At 44.5% G+C, this 23,495-nt stretch overlaps 2 protein-coding genes across 9 annotated transcripts in view; both read right to left on the bottom strand.

Moving 5' to 3' along the window:
* Window positions 1-23,495, bottom strand: part of LOC137132500 (collagen alpha-3(VI) chain-like) — a 120,198-nt gene that overhangs the window by 70,918 nt on the left and 25,785 nt on the right. The window lies entirely within an intron of this gene.
* LOC137132805 (collagen alpha-3(VI) chain-like) lies at window positions 2,873-6,341 on the bottom strand. The gene is made up of 3 exons (XM_067515794.1): window positions 6,152-6,341; window positions 3,659-4,258; window positions 2,873-3,507 (listed from the first exon to the last, which is right to left on the bottom strand). The coding sequence occupies exons 1-3, from the start codon at window positions 6,339-6,341 to the stop codon at window positions 2,873-2,875; spliced, it is 1,425 nt and encodes a 474-aa protein (XP_067371895.1).

The raw sequence follows: 23,495 nt of genomic DNA, 5'->3' as shown, positions 1-23,495 counted from the left end.
AGTGTTGAGGGGTCTGCCGCCCTTGTGCCTCAAACCTCTGACAGTATCAAGGATCTCGCCTTTCGTGGTATATGTGTTCAGATAGAACTGGACAGCTTGGTCTCTGCTGTATTGAACCAATGAAATGCGGTCTTTATCATTTTCCACATTTAGTGTCTCTACTACTCTATGGACAAAGTCTCTCATAGCTGGGAATCCAGTTCTAGTACCATCAGATCCATCCAACAAAAACACAACATCCCTTCCTGTTGGCTTTTTCTCTCCTAAGGGACATAAAATATTAGATTTATTTAGGTTGATTTTTACAAGTTTCCCTTGTTAAAGTCACAATATGAAATCTAACCTCAACCTTTGTGAATAAATTATCAATGTGCTACCATTATTGTGGAATGTAAAAAGGCTTCACTTTCTTACCAGTTACTGTTGGTGTTATGGGCGTGGCCCTCAGTAGAACTGTGCTCATTACAGAGGAGAGCTGTTCTTGAACACTGGGAAGTTCAGTAAACTCAGACACAAATAGGGTACTACTGGGATCATGGGATATCTTCTGTAGTTCGTTGAGATCAGAGCTCCTGGTTCCAATTGCAAAGGTCTGTACACCCATCTGCTTGAGAGCAGAGGCTGGTGCATCCACACTGTCAGAAGACCTTCCACCAATTAGCAATATTAGCACCTGTGGAACTCTGTCCAGGTGCCTGCTTCCTGCAGAAGCTGTAAATACATTGTCCCTCAAGAACTGGAGAGCGGCTCCAGTGTTGAGGGGTCTGCCGCCCTTGTGGCTCAAACCTCTGACAGTATCAAGGATATCGCCTTTCGTGGTGTATGTGTTCAGATAGAACTGGACACCTGGGTCTCTGCTGTACTGAACCACTGAGACGCGGTCTTTGTCATCATCCACACTCAGTGTCTGTACTACTCTCTGGACAAAGTCTCTCATAGCTGGGAATCCAGTTCTAGTGCCATCAGATCCATCCAACAAAATCACAACATCCCTTCCTGTTGGCTTTTTCTCCACTAAGGGACATAAGATATAAGATTTATTTAGGGTCATGTGGCAAAAGTGTCTCGTGTCAAAGTCAGAATATGAAATCTAACCTCAAGCTTTGTGAATCAATTATCAATGCTGGCTCAAGTGATCTGTCAAAGTGGAACTGCCTGAGCTGAATTTTGTGAAATTCAGGATCAATATACTTGCTTTTATGTGCTACCATTATTGTGCAATGTAAAAAGGCTTCACTTTCTTACCAGTTACTGTTGGTGTTATGGGCGTGGCCCTCACTAGAACTGTGCTCATCACAGAGGAGAGCTGTTCTTGATCATTTGGAAGTTCAGTAAACTCAGACACAGATAAAATACTACTGGGATCATGGGATATCTTCTGCAGTTCAGTGAGATCAGAGCTCCTGGTTCCAATTGCAAAGGTCTGTACACCCATCTGCTTGAGAGCAGAGGCTGGTGCATCAACACTGTCAGATGACCTTCCACCACTTAGCAATATTAGCACCTGTGGAACTCTGTCCAGGTGCCTGCTTCCTGCAGAAGCTGTGAAGACATTGTCCCTCAAGAACTGGAGAGCGGCTCCAGTGTTGAGGGGTCTGCCGCCCTTGTGCCTTAAGCCTCTGACAGCATCAAGGATCTCGCCTTCCGTGGTGTATGTGTTCAGATAGAACTGCACAGCTGGGTCTCTGCTGTACTGAACCACTGAGACGCGGTCTTTGTCATCATCCACACTCAGTGTCTCTACTACTCTCTGGACAAAGTCTCTCATAGCTGGGAATCCAGTTCTAGTGCCATCAGATCCATCCAACAAAAACACAACATCCCTTCCTGTTGGCTTTTTCTCCACTAAGAGACATAAGATATAAGATTTATTTAGGGTCATGTGGTAAAAGTGTCTCGTGTCAAAGTCACAATAAAAAATCTAACCTCAACCTTTGTGAATAAATTATCAATGCTGGCACAAGTGATCTGTCAAAGTGGAACTGCCTGAGCTGAATTTTGTGAAATTCAGGATCAATTTACTTGCTTTTGTGTGCTACCATTATTGTGCAATGTAAAAAGGCTTCACTTTCTTACCAGTTACTGTTGGTGTTATGGGCGTGGCCCTCACTAGATCTGTGCTCATTATAGAGGAGAGCTTTTCTTGAACACTGGGAAGTTCAGTAAACTCAGACACAGATAAAGTACTACTGGAATCATGGGATATCTTCTGCAGTTCAGTGAGATCAGAGCTCCTGGTTCCAATTGCAAAGGTCTGTACACCCATCTGCTTGAGAGCAGAGGCTGGTGCATCCACACTGTCAGAAGACCTTCCACCAATTAGCAATATTAGCACCTGTGGAACTCTGTCCAGGTGCCTGCTTCCTGCAGAAGCTGTAAATACATTGTCCCTCAAGAACTGGAGAGCGGCTCCAGTGTTGAGGGGTCTGCCTCCCTTGTGGCTCAAACCTCTGACAGTATCAAGGATATCGCCTTTCGTGGTGTATGTGTTCAGATAGAACTGGACACCTGGGTCTCTGCTGTACTGAACCACTGAGACGCGGTCTTTGTCATCATCCACACTCAGTGTCTGTACTACTCTCTGGACAAAGTCTCTCATAGCTGGGAATCCAGTTCTAGTGCCATCAGATCCATCCAACAAAAACACAACATCCCTTCCTGTTGGCTTTTTCTCCACTAAGAGACATAAGATATAAGATTTATTTAGGGTCATGTGGTAAAAGTGTCTCGTGTCAAAGTCACAATAAAAAATCTAACCTCAACCTTTGTGAATAAATTATCAATGCTGGCACAAGTGATCTGTCAAAGTGGAACTGCCTGAGCTGAATTTTGTGAAATTCAGGATCAATTTACTTGCTTTTGTGTGCTACCATTATTGTGCAATGTAAAAAGGCTTCACTTTCTTACCAGTTACTGTTGGTGTTATGGGCGTGGCCCTCACTAGATCTGTGCTCATTATAGAGGAGAGCTTTTCTTGAACACTGGGAAGTTCAGTAAACTCAGACACAGATAAAGTACTACTGGAATCATGGGATATCTTCTGCAGTTCATTGAGATCAGAGCTCCTGGTTCCAATTGCAAAGGTCTGTACACCCATCTGCTTGAGAGCAGAGGCTGGTGCATCAACACTGTCAGATGACCTTCCACCACTTAGCAATATTAGTATCTGTGGAACTCTGTCCAAATGTCTGCTTCCTGCAGAAGCCGTGAAGACATTGTCCCTCAAGAACTGGAGAGCAGCTCCAGTGTTGAGGGGTCTGCCGCCCTTGTGCCTCAAACCTCTGACAGTATCAAGGATCTCCCCTTTCGTGGTATATGTGTTCAGATAGAACTGGACAGCTTGGTCTCTGCTGTATTGAACCAATGAAATGCGGTCTTTATCATTTTCCACATTTAGTGTCTCTACTACTCTATGGACAAAGTCTCTCATAGCTGGGAATCCAGTTCTAGTACCATCAGATCCATCCAACAAAAACACAACATCCCTTCCTGTTGGCTTTTTCTCTCCTAAGGGACATAAAATATTAGATTTATTTAGGTTGACTTTTACAAGTTTCCCTTGTTAAAGTCACAATATGAAATCTAACCTCAACCTTTGTGAATAAATTATCAATGTGCTACCATTATTGTGGAATGTAAAAAGGCTTCACTTTCTTACCAGTTACTGTTGGTGTTATGGGCGTGGCCCTCAGTAGAACTGTGCTCATTACAGAGGAGAGCTGTTCTTGAACACTGGGAAGTTCAGTAAACTCAGACACAAATAGGGTACTACTGGGATCATGGGATATCTTCTGTAGTTCGTTGAGATCAGAGCTCCTGGTTCCAATTGCAAAGGTCTGTACACCCATCTGCTTGAGAGCAGAGGCTGGTGCATCCACACTGTCAGAAGACCTTCCACCAATTAGCAATATTAGCACCTGTGGAACTCTGTCCAGGTGCCTGCTTCCTGCAGAAGCTGTAAATACATTGTCCCTCAAGAACTGGAGAGCGGCTCCAGTGTTGAGGGGTCTGCCTCCCTTGTGGCTCAAACCTCTGACAGTATCAAGGATCTCGCCTTTCGTGGTGTATGTGTTCAGATAGAACTGGACACCTGGGTCTCTGCTGTACTGAACCACTGAGACGCGGTCTTTGTCATCATCCACACTCAGTGTCTCTACTACTCTCTGGACAAAGTCTCTCATAGCTGGGAATCCAGTTCTAGTGCCATCAGAACCATCCAACAAAATCACAACATCCCTTCCTGTTGGCATTTTCTCCACTAAGGGACATAAGATATAAGATTTATTTAGGGTCATGTGGCAAAAGTGTCTCGTGTCAAAGTCACAATATGAAATCTAACCTCAAGCTTTGTGAATCAATTATCAATGCTGGCTCAAGTGATCTGTCAAAGTGGAACTGCCTGAGCTGAATTTTGTGAAATTCAGGATCAATATACTTGCTTTTATGTGCTACCATTATTGTGCAATGTACAAAGGCTTCACTTTCTTACCAGTTACTGTTGGTGTTATGGGCGTGGCCCTCACTACAACTGTGCTCATTTTAGAGGAGAGCTGTTCTTGAACACTGGGAAGTTGAGTAAACTCAGACACAGATAAAGTACTACTGGGATCATGGGATATCTTCTGCAGTTCAGTGAGATCAGAGCTCCTGGTTCCAATTGCAAAGGTCTGTACACCCATCTGCTTGAGAGCAGAGGCTGGTGCATCCACACTGTCAGATGACCTTCCACCACTTAGCAATATTAGCACCTGTGGTACTCTGTCCAGGTGTCTGCTTCCTGCAGAAGCTTTGAAGACATTGTCTCTCAAGAACTGGAGAGCGGCTCCAGTGTTGAGGGGTCTGCCGCCCTTGTGCCTTAAGCCTCTGACAGTATCAAGGATTTCGCCTTCCGTGGTGTATGTGTTCAGATAGAACTGGACAGCTGGGTCTCTGCTGTACTGAACCACTGAGACGCGGTCTTTGTCATCATCCACACTCAGTGTCTGTACTACTCTCTGGACAAAGTCTCTCATAGCTGGGAATCCAGTTCTAGTGCCATCAGATCCATCCAACAAAAACACAACATCCCTTCCTGTTGGCTTTTTCTCCACTAAGAGACATAAGATATAAGATTTATTTAGGGTCATGTGGTAAAAGTGTCTCGTGTCAAAGTCACAATAAAAAATCTAACCTCAACCTTTGTGAATAAATTATCAATGCTGGCTCAAGTGATCTGTCAAAGTGGAACTGCCTGAGCTGAATTTTGTGAAATTCAGGATCAATTTACTTGCTTTTGTGTGCTAACATTATTGTGCAATGTAAAAAGGCTTCACTTTCTTACCAGTTACTGTTGGTGTTATGGGCGTGGCCCTCACTAGAACTGTGCTCATCACTGAGGAGAGCTTTTCTTGAACACTGGGAAGTTGAGTAAACTCAGACACAGATAAAATATTACTGGGATCATGGGATATCTTCTGCAGTTCAGTGAGATCAGAACTCCTGGTTCCAATTGCAAAGGTCTGTACACCCATCTGCTTGAGAGCAGAGGCTGGTGCATCCACACTGTCAGATGACCTTCCACCACTTAGCAATATTAGCACCTGTGGTACTCTGTCCAGGTGTCTACTTCCTGCAGAAGCATTGAAGACATTGTCTCTCAAGAACTGGAGAGCGGCTCCAGTGTTGAGGGGTCTGCCTCCCTTGTGGCTCAAACCTCTGACAGTATCAAGGATCTCGCCTTTCGTGGTGTATGTGTTCAGATAGAACTGGACACCTGGGTCTCTGCTGTACTGAACCACTGAGACGCGGTCTTTGTCATCATCCACACTCAGTGTCTCTACTACTCTCTGGACAAAGTCTCTCATAGCTGGGAATCCAGTTCTAGTGCCATCAGATCCATCCAACAAAAACACAACATCCCTTCCTGTTGGCTTTTTATCCACTAAGAGACATAAGATATAAGATTTATTTAGGGTCATGTGGTAAAAGTGTCTCGTGTCAAAGTCAGAATATGAAATCTAACCTCAACCTTTGTGAATAAATTATCAATGCTGGCACAAGTGATCTGTCAAAGTGGAACTGCCTGAGCTGAATTTTGTGAAATTCAGGATCAATTTACTTGCTTTTGTGTGCTACCATTATTGTGCAATGTAAAAAGGCTTCACTTTCTTACCAGTTACTGTTGGTGTTATGGGCGTGGCCCTCACTAGATCTGTGCTCATTATAGAGGAGAGCTTTTCTTGAACACTGGGAAGTTCAGTAAACTCAGACACAGATAAAGTACTACTGGAATCATGGGATATCTTCTGCAGTTCAGTGAGATCAGAGCTCCTGGTTCCAATTGCAAAGGTCTGTACACCCATCTGCTTGAGAGCAGAGGCTGGTGCATCAACACTGTCAGATGACCTTCCACCACTTAGCAATATTAGCACCTGTGGAACTCTGTCCAGATATCTGCTTCCTGCAGAAGCTGTGAAGACATTGTCTCTCAAGAACTGGAGAGCGGCTCCAGTGTTGAGGGGTCTGCCTCCCTTGTGGCTCAAACCTCTGACAGTATCAAGGATCTCGCCTTTCGTGGTGTATGTGTTCAGATAGAACTGGACACCTGGGTCTCTGCTGTACTGAACCACTGAGACGCGGTCTTTGTCATCATCCACACTCAGTGTCTCTACTACTCTCTGGACAAAGTCTCTCATAGCTGGGAATCCAGTTCTAGTGCCATCAGATCCATCCAACAAAAACACAACATCCCTTCCTGTTGGCTTTTTATCCACTAAGAGACATAAGATATAAGATTTATTTAGGGTCATGTGGTAAAAGTGTCTCGTGTCAAAGTCAGAATATGAAATCTAACCTCAACCTTTGTGAATAAATTATCAATGCTGGCACAAGTGATCTGTCAAAGTGGAACTGCCTGAGCTGAATTTTGTGAAATTCAGGATCAATTTACTTGCTTTTGTGTGCTACCATTATTGTGCAATGTAAAAAGGCTTCACTTTCTTACCAGTTACTGTTGGTGTTATGGGCGTGGCCCTCAGTAGAACTGTGCTCATTACAGAGGAGAGCTGTTCTTGAACACTGGGAAGTTCAGTAAACTCAGACACAAATAGGGTACTACTGGGATCATGGGATATCTTCTGTAGTTCGTTGAGATCAGAGCTCCTGGTTCCAATTGCAAAGGTCTGTACACCCATCTGCTTGAGAGCAGAGGCTGGTGCATTCACACTGTCAGAAGACCTTCCACCAATTAGCAATATTAGCACCTGTGGAACTCTGTCCAGGTGCCTGCTTCCTGCAGAAGCTGTAAATACATTGTCCCTCAAGAACTGGAGAGCGGCTCCAGTGTTGAGGGGTCTGCCTCCCTTGTGGCTCAAACCTCTGACAGTATCAAGGATCTCGCCTTTCGTGGTGTATGTGTTCAGATAGAACTGGACACCTGGGTCTCTGCTGTACTGAACCACTGAGACGCGGTCTTTGTCATCATCCACACTCAGTGTCTCTACTACTCTCTGGACAAAGTCTCTCATAGCTGGGAATCCAGTTCTAGTGCCATCAGATCCATCCAACAAAAACACAACATCCCTTCCTGTTGGCTTTTTCTCCACTAAGAGACATAAGATATAAGATTTATTTAGGGTCATGTGGTAAAAGTGTCTCGTGTCAAAGTCACAATAAAAAATCTAACCTCAACTTTTGTGAATAAATTATCAATGCTGGCTCAAGTGATCTGTCAAAGTGGAACTGCCTGAGCTGCATTTTGTGAAATTCAGGATCAATTTACTTGCTTTTGTGTGCTACCATTATTGTGCAATGTAAAAAGGCTTCACTTTCTTACCAGTTGCTGTTGGTGTTATGGGCGTGGCCCTCACTACAACTGTGCTCATTTTAGAGGAGAGTTGTTCTTGAACACTGGGAAGTTCAGTAAACTCAGACACAGATAAAGTACTACTGGAATCATGGGATATCTTCTGCAGTTCAGTGAGATCAGAGCTCCTGGTTCCAATTGCAAAGGTCTGTACACCCATCTGCTTGAGAGCAGAGGCTGGTGCATCAACACTGTCAGATGACCTTCCACCACTTAGCAATATTAGCACCTGTGGAACTCTGTCCAGATATCTGCTTCCTGCAGAAGCTTTGAAGACATTGTCTCTCAAGAACTGGAGAGCGGCTCCAGTGTTGAGGGGTCTGCCGCCCTTGTGGCTCAAACCTCTGACAGTATCAAGGATTTCGCCTTCCGTGGTGTATGTGTTCAGATAGAACTGGACAGCTGGGTCTCTGCTGTACTGAACCACTGAGACGCGGTCTTTGTCATCATCCACACTCAGTGTCTGTACTACTCTCTGGACAAAGTCTCTCATAGCTGGGAATCCAGTTCTAGTGCCATCAGATCCATCCAACAAAAACACAACATCCCTTCCTGTTGGCTTTTTCTCCACTAAGAGACATAAGATATAAGATTTATTTAGGGTCATGTGGAAAAAGTGTCTCGTGTCAAAGTCAGAATATGAAATCTAACCTCAACCTTTGTGTATATATTATCAATACTGGCACAAGTGATCTGTCAAAGTGGAACTGCCTGAGCTGAATTTTGTGAAATTCAGGATCAATATACTTGCTTTTGTGTGCTACCATTATTGTGCAATGTAAAAAGGCTTCACTTTCTTACCAGTTACTGTTGGTGTTATGGGCGTGGCCCTCAGTAGAACTGTGCTCATTACAGAGGAGAGCTGTTCTTGAACACTGGGAAGTTCAGTAAACTCAGACACAAATAGGGTACTACTGGGATCATGGGATATCTTCTGTAGTTCGTTGAGATCAGAGCTCCTGGTTCCAATTGCAAAGGTCTGTACACCCATCTGCTTGAGAGCAGAGGCTGGTGCATCCACACTGTCAGAAGACCTTCCACCAATTAGCAATATTAGCACCTGTGGAACTCTGTCCAGGTGCCTGCTTCCTGCAGAAGCTGTAAATACATTGTCCCTCAAGAACTGGAGAGCGGCTCCAGTGTTGAGGGGTCTGCCTCCCTTGTGGCTCAAACCTCTGACAGTATCAAGGATATCGCCTTTCGTGGTGTATGTGTTCAGATAGAACTGGACACCTGGGTCTCTGCTGTACTGAACCACTGAGACGCGGTCTTTGTCATCATCCACACTCAGTGTCTGTACTACTCTCTGGACAAAGTCTCTCATAGCTGGGAATCCAGTTCTAGTGCCATCAGATCCATCCAACAAAAACACAACATCCCTTCCTGTTGGCTTTTTATCCACTAAGAGACATAAGATATAAGATTTATTTAGGGTCATGTGGTAAAAGTGTCTCGTGTCAAAGTCAGAATATGAAATCTAACCTCAACCTTTGTGAATAAATTATCAATGCTGGCACAAGTGATCTGTCAAAGTGGAACTGCCTGAGCTGAATTTTGTGAAATTCAGGATCAATTTACTTGCTTTTGTGTGCTACCATTATTGTGCAATGTAAAAAGGCTTCACTTTCTTACCAGTTGCTGTTGGTGTTATGGGCGTGGCCCTCACTACAACTGTGCTCATTTTAGAGGAGAGCTGTTCTTGAATACTGGGAAGTTCAGTAAACTCAGACACAGATAAAATACTACTGGGATCATGGGATATCTTCTGCAGTTCAGTGAGATCAGAGCTCCTGGTTCCAATTGCAAAGGTCTGTACACCCATCTGCTTGAGAGCAGAGGCTGGTGCATCCACACTGTCAGATGACCTTCCACCACTTAGCAATATTAGCACCTGTGGTACTCTGTCCAGGTGTCTGCTTCCTGCAGAAGCTTTGAAGACATTGTCTCTCAAGAACTGGAGAGCGGCTCCAGTGTTAAGGGGTCTGCCGCCCTTGTGCCTTAAGCCTCTGACAGTATCAAGGATTTCGCCTTCCGTGGTGTATGTGTTCAGATAGAACTGGACAGCTGGGTCTCTGCTGTACTGAACCACTGAGACGCGGTCTTTGTCATCATCCACACTCAGTGTCTCTACTACTCTCTGGACAAAGTCTCTCATAGCTGGGAATCCAGTTCTAGTGCCATCAGATCCATCCAACAAAAACACAACATCCCTTCCTGTTGGCTTTTTTTCCACTAAGAGACATAAGATATAAGATTTATTTAGGGTCATGTGGAAAAAGTGTCTTGTGTCAGAGTCACAATAAGAAATCTAACCTCAACCTTTGTGTAAATATTATCAATGCTGGCACAAGTGATCTGTCAAAGTGGAACTGCCTGAGCTGAATTTTGTGAAATTCAGGATCAATATACTTGCTTTTGTGTGCTACCATTATTGTGCAATGTAAAAAGGCTTCACTTTCTTACCAGCTACTGTTGGTGTTATGGGCGTGGCCCTCAGTAGAACTGTGCTCATTACAGAGGAGAGCTGTTCTTGAACACTGGGAAGTTCAGTAAACTCAGACACAAATAGGGTACTACTGGGATCATGGGATATCTTCTGTAGTTCGTTGAGATCAGAGCTCCTGGTTCCAATTGCAAAGGTCTGTACACCCATCTGCTTGAGAGCAGAGGCTGGTGCATTCACACTGTCAGAAGACCTTCCACCAATTAGCAATATTAGCACCTGTGGTACTCTGTCCAGGTGCCTGCTTCCTGCAGAAGCTGTAAATACATTGTCCCTCAAGAACTGGAGAGCGGCTCCAGTGTTGAGGGGTCTGCCTCCCTTGTGGCTCAAACCTCTGACAGTATCAAGGATCTCGCCTTTCGTGGTGTATGTGTTCAGATAGAACTGGACACCTGGGTCTCTGCTGTACTGAACCACTGAGACGCGGTCTTTGTCATCATCCACACTCAGTGTCTGTACTACTTTCTGGACAAAGTCTCTCATAGCTGGGAATCCAGTTCTAGTGCCATCAGATCCATCCAACAAAAACACAACATCCCTTCCTGTTTGCTTTTTCTCCACTAAGAGACATAAGATATAAGATTTATTTAGGGTCATGTGGAAAAAGTGTCTTGTGTCAGAGTCAAAATAAGAAATCTAACCTCAAATTTTGTGTATATATTATCAATGCTGGCACAAGTGATCTGTCAAAGTGGAACTGCCTGAGCTGAATTTTGTGAAATTCAGGATCAATATACTTGCTTTTGTGTGCTACCATTATTGTGCAATGTAAAAAGGCTTCACGTTCTTACCAGGTACTGTTGGTGTTATGGGCGTGGCCCTCACTACAACTGTGCTCATTTTAGAGGAGAGTTGTTCTTGAACACTGGGAAGTTCAGTAAACTCAGACACAGATAAAGTACTACTGGAATCATGGGATATCTTCTGCAGTTCAGTGAGATCAGAGCTCCTGGTTCCAATTGCAAAGGTCTGTACACCCATCTGCTTGAGAGCAGAGGCTGGTGCATCAACACTGTCAGATGACCTTCCACCACTTAGCAATATTAGCACCTGTGGAACTCTGTCCAGATATCTGCTTCCTGCAGAAGCTTTGAAGACATTGTCTCTCAAGAACTGGAGAGCGGCTCCAGTGTTGAGGGGTCTGCCGCCCTTGTGGCTCAAACCTCTGACAGTATCAAGGATTTCGCCTTCCGTGGTGTATGTGTTCAGATAGAACTGGACAGCTGGGTCTCTGCTGTACTGAACCACTGAGACGCGGTCTTTGTCATCATCCACACTCAGTGTCTGAACTACTCTCTGGACAAAGTCTCTCATAGCTGGGAATCCAGTTCTAGTGCCATCAGATCCATCCAACAAAAACACAACATCCCTTCCTGTTGGCTTTTTCTCCACTAAGAGACATAAGATATAAGATTTATTTAGGTTCATGTGGAAAAAGTGTCTCGTGTCAAAGTCAGAATATGAAATCTAACCTCAACCTTTGTGTATATATTATCAATACTGGCACAAGTGATCTGTCAAAGTGGAACTGCCTGAGCTGAATTTTGTGAAATTCAGGATCAATATACTTGCTTTTGTGTGCTACCATTATTGTGCAATGTAAAAAGGCTTCACTTTCTTACCAGGTACTGTTGGTGTTATGGGCGTGGCCCTCAGTAGAACTGTGCTCATTACAGAGGAGAGCTGTTCTTGAACACTGGGAAGTTCAGTAAACTCAGACACAAATAGGGTACTACTGGGATCATGGGATATCTTCTGTAGTTCGTTGAGATCAGAGCTCCTGGTTCCAATTGCAAAGGTCTGTACACCCATCTGCTTGAGAGCAGAGGCTGGTGCATCCACACTGTCAGATGACCTTCCACCACTTAGCAATATTAGCACCTGTGGAACTCTGTCCAGGTGCCTGCTTCCTGCAGAAGCTGTGAAGACATTGTCCCCCAAGAACTGGAGAGCGGCTCCAGTGTTGAGGGGTCTGCCGCCCTTGTGCCTTACGCCTCTGACAGCATCAAGGATCTCGCCTTCCGTGGTGTATGTGTTCAGATAGAAATGGACAGCTGGGTCTCGGCTGTACTGAACCACTGAGACGCGGTCTTTGTCATCATCCACACTCAGTGTCTCTACTACTCTCTGGACAAAGTCTCTCATAGCTGGGAATCCAGTTCTAGTGCCATCAGATCCATCCAACAAAAAAACAACATCCCTTCCTGTTGGCTTTTTATCTACTAAGGGACATAAAATATTAGATTTATTTAGGGTCATGTGGCAAATGTGTCTCGTATCAAAGTCACAATATGAAATCTAACCTCAACCTTTGTGAATAAATTATCAATGCTGGCACAAGGAACTGCTTGAGCTGAATTTTGTGAAAGTCAGGATCAATTAACTTGCTTTAGTGTGCTACCATTATTGTGGAATGTAAAAAGGTTTCACTTTCTTACCAGTTACTGTTGGTGCTATGGGCGTGGCCCTCAGTAGAACTGTGCTCATTACAGAGGAGAGCTGTTCTTGAACACTGGGAAGTTCAGTAAACTCAGACACAAATAGGGTACTACTGGGATCATGGGATATCTTCTGTAGTTCGTTGAGATCAGAGCTCCTGGTTCCAATTGCAAAGGTCTGTACACCCATCTGCTTGAGAGCAGAGGCTGGTGCATTCACACTGTCAGAAGACCTTCCACCAATTAGCAATATTAGCACCTGTGGAACTCTGTCCAGGTGCCTGCTTCCTGCAGAAGCTGTAAATACATTGTCCCTCAACAACTGGAGAGCGGCTCCAGTGTTGAGGGGTCTGCCTCCCTTGTGGCTCAAACCTCTGACAGTATCAAGGATCTCGCCTTTCGTGGTGTATGTGTTCAGATAGAACTGAACACCTGGGTCTCTGCTGTACTGAACCACTGAGACGCGGTCTTTGTCATCATCCACACTCAGTGTCTCTACTACTCTCTGGACAAAGTCTCTCATAGCTGGGAATCCAGTTCTAGTGCCATCAGATCCATCCAACAAAAACACAACATCCCTTCCTGTTGGCTTTTTATCCACTAAGAGACATAAGATATAAGATTTATTTAGGGTCATGTGGTAAAAGTGTCTCGTGTCAAAGTCAGAATATGAAATCTAACCTCAACCTTTGTGAATAAATTATCAATGCTGGCACAAGTGATCTGTCAAAGTGGAACTGCCTGAGCTGAATTTTGTGAAATTCAGGATCAATTTACTTGCTTTTGTGTGCTACCATTATTGTGCAATGTAAAAAGGCTTCACTTTCTTACCAGTTACTGTTGGTGTTATGGGCGTGGCCCTCAGTAGAACTGTGCTCATTACAGAGGAGAGCTGTTCTTGAACACTGGGAAGTTCAGTAAACTCAGACACAAATAGGGTACTACTGGGATCATGGGATATCTTCTGTAGTTCGTTGAGATCAGAGCTCCTGGTTCCAATTGCAAAGGTCTGTACACCCATCTGCTTGAGAGCAGAGGCTGGTGCATTCACACTGTCAGAAGACCTTCCACCAATTAGCAATATTAGCACCTGTGGAACTCTGTCCAGGTGCCTGCTTCCTGCAGAAGCTGTAAATACATTGTCCCTCAAGAACTGGAGAGCGGCTCCAGTGTTGAGGGGTCTGCCTCCCTTGTGGCTCAAACCTCTGACAGTATCAAGGATCTCGCCTTTCGTGGTGTATGTGTTCAGATAGAACTGGACACCTGGGTCTCTGCTGTACTGAACCACTGAGACGCGGTCTTTGTCATCATCCACACTCAGTGTCTCTACTACTCTCTGGACAAAGTCTCTCATAGCTGGGAATCCAGTTCTAGTGCCATCAGATCCATCCAACAAAAACACAACATCCCTTCCTGTTGGCTTTTTCTCCACTAAGAGACATAAGATATAAGATTTATTTAGGGTCATGTGGTAAAAGTGTCTCGTGTCAAAGTCACAATAAAAAATCTAACCTCAACTTTTGTGAATAAATTATCAATGCTGGCTCAAGTGATCTGTCAAAGTGGAACTGCCTGAGCTGCATTTTGTGAAATTCAGGATCAATTTACTTGCTTTTGTGTGCTACCATTATTGTGCAATGTAAAAAGGCTTCACTTTCTTACCAGTTGCTGTTGGTGTTATGGGCGTGGCCCTCACTACAACTGTGCTCATTTTAGAGGAGAGTTGTTCTTGAACACTGGGAAGTTCAGTAAACTCAGACACAGATAAAGTACTACTGGAATCATGGGATATCTTCTGCAGTTCAGTGAGATCAGAGCTCCTGGTTCCAATTGCAAAGGTCTGTACACCCATCTGCTTGAGAGCAGAGGCTGGTGCATCAACACTGTCAGATGACCTTCCACCACTTAGCAATATTAGCACCTGTGGAACTCTGTCCAGATATCTGCTTCCTGCAGAAGCTTTGAAGACATTGTCTCTCAAGAACTGGAGAGCGGCTCCAGTGTTGAGGGGTCTGCCGCCCTTGTGGCTCAAACCTCTGACAGTATCAAGGATTTCGCCTTCCGTGGTGTATGTGTTCAGATAGAACTGGACAGCTGGGTCTCTGCTGTACTGAACCACTGAGACGCGGTCTTTGTCATCATCCACACTCAGTGTCTGTACTACTCTCTGGACAAAGTCTCTCATAGCTGGGAATCCAGTTCTAGTGCCATCAGATCCATCCAACAAAAACACAACATCCCTTCCTGTTGGCTTTTTCTCCACTAAGAGACATAAGATATAAGATTTATTTAGGGTCATGTGGAAAAAGTGTCTCGTGTCAAAGTCAGAATATGAAATCTAACCTCAACCTTTGTGTATATATTATCAATACTGGCACAAGTGATCTGTCAAAGTGGAACTGCCTGAGCTGAATTTTGTGAAATTCAGGATCAATATACTTGCTTTTGTGTGCTACCATTATTGTGCAATGTAAAAAGGCTTCACTTTCTTACCAGTTACTGTTGGTGTTATGGGCGTGGCCCTCAGTAGAACTGTGCTCATTACAGAGGAGAGCTGTTCTTGAACACTGGGAAGTTCAGTAAACTCAGACACAAATAGGGTACTACTGGGATCATGGGATATCTTCTGTAGTTCGTTGAGATCAGAGCTCCTGGTTCCAATTGCAAAGGTCTGTACACCCATCTGCTTGAGAGCAGAGGCTGGTGCATCCACACTGTCAGAAGACCTTCCACCAATTAGCAATATTAGCACCTGTGGAACTCTGTCCAGGTGCCTGCTTCCTGCAGAAGCTGTAAATACATTGTCCCTCAAGAACTGGAGAGCGGCTCCAGTGTTGAGGGGTCTGCCTCCCTTGTGGCTCAAACCTCTGACAGTATCAAGGATATCGCCTTTCGTGGTGTATGTGTTCAGATAGAACTGGACACCTGGGTCTCTGCTGTACTGAACCACTGAGACGCGGTCTTTGTCATCATCCACACTCAGTGTCTGTACTACTCTCTGGACAAAGTCTCTCATAGCTGGGAATCCAGTTCTAGTGCCATCAGATCCATCCAACAAAAACACAACATCCCTTCCTGTTGGCTTTTTATCCACTAAGAGACATAAGATATAAGATTTATTTAGGGTCATGTGGTAAAAGTGTCTCGTGTCAAAGTCAGAATATGAAATCTAACCTCAACCTTTGTGAATAAATTATCAATGCTGGCACAAGTGATCTGTCAAAGTGGAACTGCCTGAGCTGAATTTTGTGAAATTCAGGATCAATTTACTTGCTTTTGTGTGCTACCATTATTGTGCAATGTAAAAAGGCTTCACTTTCTTACCAGTTGCTGTTGGTGTTATGGGCGTGGCCCTCACTACAACTGTGCTCATTTTAGAGGAGAGCTGTTCTTGAATACTGGGAAGTTCAGTAAACTCAGACACAGATAAAATACTACTGGGATCATGGGATATCTTCTGCAGTTCAGTGAGATCAGAGCTCCTGGTTCCAATTGCAAAGGTCTGTACACCCATCTGCTTGAGAGCAGAGGCTGGTGCATCCACACTGTCAGATGACCTTCCACCACTTAGCAATATTAGCACCTGTGGTACTCTGTCCAGGTGTCTGCTTCCTGCAGAAGCTTTGAAGACATTGTCTCTCAAGAACTGGAGAGCGGCTCCAGTGTTAAGGGGTCTGCCGCCCTTGTGCCTTAAGCCTCTGACAGTATCAAGGATTTCGCCTTCCGTGGTGTATGTGTTCAGATAGAACTGGACAGCTGGGTCTCTGCTGTACTGAACCACTGAGACGCGGTCTTTGTCATCATCCACACTCAGTGTCTCTACTACTCTCTGGACAAAGTCTCTCATAGCTGGGAATCCAGTTCTAGTGCCATCAGATCCATCCAACAAAAACACAACATCCCTTCCTGTTGGCTTTTTTTCCACTAAGAGACATAAGATATAAGATTTATTTAGGGTCATGTGGAAAAAGTGTCTTGTGTCAGAGTCACAATAAGAAATCTAACCTCAACCTTTGTGTAAATATTATCAATGCTGGCACAAGTGATCTGTCAAAGTGGAACTGCCTGAGCTGAATTTTGTGAAATTCAGGATCAATATACTTGCTTTTGTGTGCTACCATTATTGTGCAATGTAAAAAGGCTTCACTTTCTTACCAGCTACTGTTGGTGTTATGGGCGTGGCCCTCAGTAGAACTGTGCTCATTACAGAGGAGAGCTGTTCTTGAACACTGGGAAGTTCAGTAAACTCAGACACAAATAGGGTACTACTGGGATCATGGGATATCTTCTGTAGTTCGTTGAGATCAGAGCTCCTGGTTCCAATTGCAAAGGTCTGTACACCCATCTGCTTGAGAGCAGAGGCTGGTGCATTCACACTGTCAGAAGACCTTCCACCAATTAGCAATATTAGCACCTGTGGTACTCTGTCCAGGTGCCTGCTTCCTGCAGAAGCTGTAAATACATTGTCCCTCAAGAACTGGAGAGCGGCTCCAGTGTTGAGGGGTCTGCCTCCCTTGTGGCTCAAACCTCTGACAGTATCAAGGATCTCGCCTTTCGTGGTGTATGTGTTCAGATAGAACTGGACACCTGGGTCTCTGCTGTACTGAACCACTGAGACGCGGTCTTTGTCATCATCCACACTCAGTGTCTGTACTACTTTCTGGACAAAGTCTCTCATAGCTGGGAATCCAGTTCTAGTGCCATCAGATCCATCCAACAAAAACACAACATCCCTTCCTGTTTGCTTTTTCTCCACTAAGAGACATAAGATATAAGATTTATTTAGGGTCATGTGGAAAAAGTGTCTTGTGTCAGAGTCAAAATAAGAAATCTAACCTCAAATTTTGTGTATATATTATCAATGCTGGCACAAGTGATCTGTCAAAGTGGAACTGCCTGAGCTGAATTTTGTGAAATTCAGGATCAATATACTTGCTTTTGTGTGCTACCATTATTGTGCAATGTAAAAAGGCTTCACGTTCTTACCAGGTACTGTTGGTGTTATGGGCGTGGCCCTCACTACAACTGTGCTCATTTTAGAGGAGAGTTGTTCTTGAACACTGGGAAGTTCAGTAAACTCAGACACAGATAAAGTACTACTGGAATCATGGGATATCTTCTGCAGTTCAGTGAGATCAGAGCTCCTGGTTCCAATTGCAAAGGTCTGTACACCCATCTGCTTGAGAGCAGAGGCTGGTGCATCAACACTGTCAGATGACCTTCCACCACTTAGCAATATTAGCACCTGTGGAACTCTGTCCAGATATCTGCTTCCTGCAGAAGCTTTGAAGACATTGTCTCTCAAGAACTGGAGAGCGGCTCCAGTGTTGAGGGGTCTGCCGCCCTTGTGGCTCAAACCTCTGACAGTATCAAGGATTTCGCCTTCCGTGGTGTATGTGTTCAGATAGAACTGGACAGCTGGGTCTCTGCTGTACTGAACCACTGAGACGCGGTCTTTGTCATCATCCACACTCAGTGTCTGAACTACTCTCTGGACAAAGTCTCTCATAGCTGGGAATCCAGTTCTAGTGCCATCAGATCCATCCAACAAAAACACAACATCCCTTCCTGTTGGCTTTTTCTCCACTAAGAGACATAAGATATAAGATTTATTTAGGGTCATGTGGAAAAAGTGTCTCGTGTCAAAGTCAGAATATGAAATCTAACCTCAACCTTTGTGTATATATTATCAATACTGGCACAAGTGATCTGTCAAAGTGGAACTGCCTGAGCTGAATTTTGTGAAATTCAGGATCAATATACTTGCTTTTGTGTGCTACCATTATTGTGCAATGTAAAAAGGCTTCACTTTCTTACCAGGTACTGTTGGTGTTATGGGCGTGGCCCTCAGTAGAACTGTGCTCATTACAGAGGAGAGCTGTTCTTGAACACTGGGAAGTTCAGTAAACTCAGACACAAATAGGGTACTACTGGGATCATGGGATATCTTCTGTAGTTCGTTGAGATCAGAGCTCCTGGTTCCAATTGCAAAGGTCTGTACACCCATCTGCTTGAGAGCAGAGGCTGGTGCATCCACACTGTCAGATGACCTTCCACCACTTAGCAATATTAGCACCTGTGGAACTCTGTCCAGGTGCCTGCTTCCTGCAGAAGCTGTGAAGACATTGTCCCCCAAGAACTGGAGAGCGGCTCCAGTGTTGAGGGGTCTGCCGCCCTTGTGCCTTACGCCTCTGACAGCATCAAGGATCTCGCCTTCCGTGGTGTATGTGTTCAGATAGAAATGGACAGCTGGGTCTCGGCTGTACTGAACCACTGAGACGCGGTCTTTGTCATCATCCACACTCAGTGTCTCTACTACTCTCTGGACAAAGTCTCTCATAGCTGGGAATCCAGTTCTAGTGCCATCAGATCCATCCAACAAAAAAACAACATCCCTTCCTGTTGGCTTTTTATCTACTAAGGGACATAAAATATTAGATTTATTTAGGGTCATGTGGCAAATGTGTCTCGTATCAAAGTCACAATATGAAATCTAACCTCAACCTTTGTGAATAAATTATCAATGCTGGCACAAGGAACTGCTTGAGCTGAATTTTGTGAAAGTCAGGATCAATTAACTTGCTTTAGTGTGCTACCATTATTGTGGAATGTAAAAAGGTTTCACTTTCTTACCAGTTACTGTTGGTGCTATGGGCGTGGCCCTCAGTAGAACTGTGCTCATTACAGAGGAGAGCTGTTCTTGAACACTGGGAAGTTCAGTAAACTCAGACACAAATAGGGTACTACTGGGATCATGGGATATCTTCTGTAGTTCGTTGAGATCAGAGCTCCTGGTTCCAATTGCAAAGGTCTGTACACCCATCTGCTTGAGAGCAGAGGCTGGTGCATTCACACTGTCAGAAGACCTTCCACCAATTAGCAATATTAGCACCTGTGGAACTCTGTCCAGGTGCCTGCTTCCTGCAGAAGCTGTAAATACATTGTCCCTCAACAACTGGAGAGCGGCTCCAGTGTTGAGGGGTCTGCCTCCCTTGTGGCTCAAACCTCTGACAGTATCAAGGATCTCGCCTTTCGTGGTGTATGTGTTCAGATAGAACTGAACACCTGGGTCTCTGCTGTACTGAACCACTGAGACGCGGTCTTTGTCATCATCCACACTCAGTGTCTCTACTACTCTCTGGACAAAGTCTCTCATAGCTGGGAATCCAGTTCTAGTGCCATCAGATCCATCCAACAAAAACACAACATCCCTTCCTGTTGGCTTTTTCTCCACTAAGAGACATAAGATATAAGATTTATTTAGGGTCATGTGGTAAAAGTGTCTCGTGTCAAAGTCACAATAAAAAATCTAACCTCAACCTTTGTGAATAAATTATCAATGCTGGCTCAAGTGATCTGTCGAAGTGGAACTGCCTGAGCTGCATTTTGTGAAATTCAGGATCAATTTACTTGCTTTTGTGTGCTACCATTATTGTGCAATGTAAAAAGGCTTCACTTTCTTACCAGTTGCTGTTGGTGTTATGGGCGTGGCCCTCACTACAACTGTGCTCATCACAGAGGAGAGTTGTTCTTGAACACTGGGAAGTTCAGTAAACTCAGACACAGATAAAGTACTACTGGAATCATGGGATATCTTCTGCAGTTCAGTGAGATCAGAGCTCCTGGTTCCAATTGCAAAGGTCTGTACACCCATCTGCTTGAGAGCAGAGGCTGGTGCATCAACACTGTCAGATGACCTTCCACCACTTAGCAATATTAGCACCTGTGGAACTCTGTCCAGATATCTGCTTCCTGCAGAAGCTTTGAAGACATTGTCTCTCAAGAACTGGAGAGCGGCTCCAGTGTTGAGGGGTCTGCCGCCCTTGTGGCTCAAACCTCTGACAGTATCAAGGATTTCGCCTTCCGTGGTGTATGTGTTCAGATAGAACTGGACAGCTGGGTCTCTGCTGTACTGAACCACTGAGACGCGGTCTTTGTCATCATCCACACTCAGTGTCTGTACTACTCTCTGGACAAAGTCTCTCATAGCTGGGAATCCAGTTCTAGTGCCATCAGATCCATCCAACAAAAACACAACATCCCTTCCTGTTGGCTTTTTCTCCACTAAGAGACATAAGATATAAGATTTATTTAGGGTCATGTGGTAAAAGTGTCTCGTGTCAAAGTCAGAATATGAAATCTAACCTCAACCTTTGTGAATAAATTATCAATGCTGGCACAAGTGATCTGTCAAAGTGGAACTGCCTGAGCTGAATTTTGTGAAATTCAGGATCAATTTACTTGCTTTTGTGTGCTACCATTATTGTGCAATGTAAAAAGGCTTCACTTTCTTACCAGTTACTGTTGGTGTTATGGGCGTGGCCCTCACTAGATCTGTGCTCATTATAGAGGAGAGCTTTTCTTGAACACTGGGAAGTTCAGTAAACTCAGACACAGATAAAATACTACTGGGATCATGGGATATCTTCTGCAGTTCAGTGAGATCAGAGCTCCTGGTTCCAATTGCAAAGGTCTGTACACCCATCTGCTTGAGAGCAGAGGCTGGTGCATCCACACTGTCAGATGACCTTCCACCACTTAGCAATATTAGCACCTGTGGTACTCTGTCCAGGTGTCTGCTTCCTGCAGAAGCTTTGAAGACATTGTCTCTCAAGAACTGGAGAGCGGCTCCAGTGTTGAGGGGTCTGCCGCCCTTGTGCCTTAAGCCTCTGACAGTATCAAGGATTTCGCCTTCCGTGGTGTATGTGTTCAGATAGAACTGGACAGCTGGGTCTCTGCTGTACTGAACCACTGAGACGCGGTCTTTGTCATCATCCACACTCAGTGTCTGTACTACTCTCTGGACAAAGTCTCTCATAGCTGGGAATCCAGTTCTAGTGCCATCAGATCCATCCAACAAAAACACAACATCCCTTCCTGTTGGCTTTTTCTCCACTAAGAGACATAAGATATAAGATTTATTTAGGGTCATGTGGAAAAAGTGTCTTGTGTCAGAGTCACAAAAGGAAATCTAACCTCAACCTTTGTGTATATATTATCAATGCTGGCACAAGTGATCTGTCAAAGTGGAACTGCCTGAGCTGAATTTTGTGAAATTCAGGATCAATATACTTGCTTTTGTGTGCTACCATTATTGTGCAATGTAAAAAGGCTTCACTTTCTTACCAGTTACTGTTGGTGTTATGGGCGTGGCCCTCAGTAGAACTGTGCTCATTACAGAGGAGAGCTGTTCTTGAACACTGGGAAGTTCAGTAAACTCAGACACAGATAAAATACTACTGGGATCATGGGATATCTTCTGCAGTTCAGTGAGATCAGAGCTCCTGGTTCCAATTGCAAAGGTCTGTACACCCATCTGCTTGAGAGCAGAGGCTGGTGCATCCACACTGTCAGATGACCTTCCACCACTTAGCAATATTAGCACCTGTGGTACTCTGTCCAGGTGTCTGCTTCCTGCAGAAGCTTTGAAGACATTGTCTCTCAAGAACTGGAGAGCGGCTCCAGTGTTGAGGGGTCTGCCGCCCTTGTGCCTTAAGCCTCTGACAGTATCAAGGATTTCGCCTTCCGTGGTGTATGTGTTCAGATAGAACTGGACAGCTGGGTCTCTGCTGTACTGAACCACTGAGACGCGGTCTTTGTCATCATCCACACTCAGTGTCTCTACTACTCTCTGGACAAAGTCTCTCATAGCTGGGAATCCAGTTCTAGTGCCATCAGATCCATCCAACAAAAACACAACATCCCTTCCTGTTGGCTTTTTTTCCACTAAGAGACATAAGATATAAGATTTATTTAGGGTCATGTGGAAAAAGTGTCTTGTGTCAGAGTCACAATAAGAAATCTAACCTCAACCTTTGTGTAAATATTATCAATACTGGCACAAGTGATCTGTCAAAGTGGAACTGCCTGAGCTGAATTTTGTGAAATTCAGGATCAATATACTTGCTTTTGTGTGCTACCATTATTGTGCAATGTAAAAAGGCTTCACTTTCTTACCAGCTACTGTTGGTGTTATGGGCGTGGCCCTCAGTAGAACTGTGCTCATTACAGAGGAGAGCTGTTCTTGAACACTGGGAAGTTCAGTAAACTCAGACACAAATAGGGTACTACTGGGATCATGGGATATCTTCTGTAGTTCGTTGAGATCAGAGCTCCTGGTTCCAATTGCAAAGGTCTGTACACCCATCTGCTTGAGAGCAGAGGCTGGTGCATTCACACTGTCAGAAGACCTTCCACCAATTAGCAATATTAGCACCTGTGGTACTCTGTCCAGGTGCCTGCTTCCTGCAGAAGCTGTAAATACATTGTCCCTCAAGAACTGGAGAGCGGCTCCAGTGTTGAGGGGTCTGCCTCCCTTGTGGCTCAAACCTCTGACAGTATCAAGGATCTCGCCTTTCGTGGTGTATGTGTTCAGATAGAACTGGACACCTGGGTCTCTGCTGTACTGAACCACTGAGACGCGGTCTTTGTCATCATCCACACTCAGTGTCTGTACTACTTTCTGGACAAAGTCTCTCATAGCTGGGAATCCAGTTCTAGTGCCATCAGATCCATCCAACAAAAACACAACATCCCTTCCTGTTTGCTTTTTCTCCACTAAGAGACATAAGATATAAGATTTATTTAGGGTCATGTGGAAAAAGTGTCTTGTGTCAGAGTCAAAATAAGAAATCTAACCTCAAATTTTGTGTATATATTATCAATGCTGGCACAAGTGATCTGTCAAAGTGGAACTGCCTGAGCTGAATTT

This window comes from Channa argus, chromosome 9, assembly GCF_033026475.1.
Source record: "Channa argus isolate prfri chromosome 9, Channa argus male v1.0, whole genome shotgun sequence".
NCBI lineage: Eukaryota > Metazoa > Chordata > Actinopteri > Anabantiformes > Channidae > Channa > Channa argus.
Note: the sequence above shows the minus strand (reverse complement) of the source record. Positions and strands in the feature narration are given on the sequence as shown.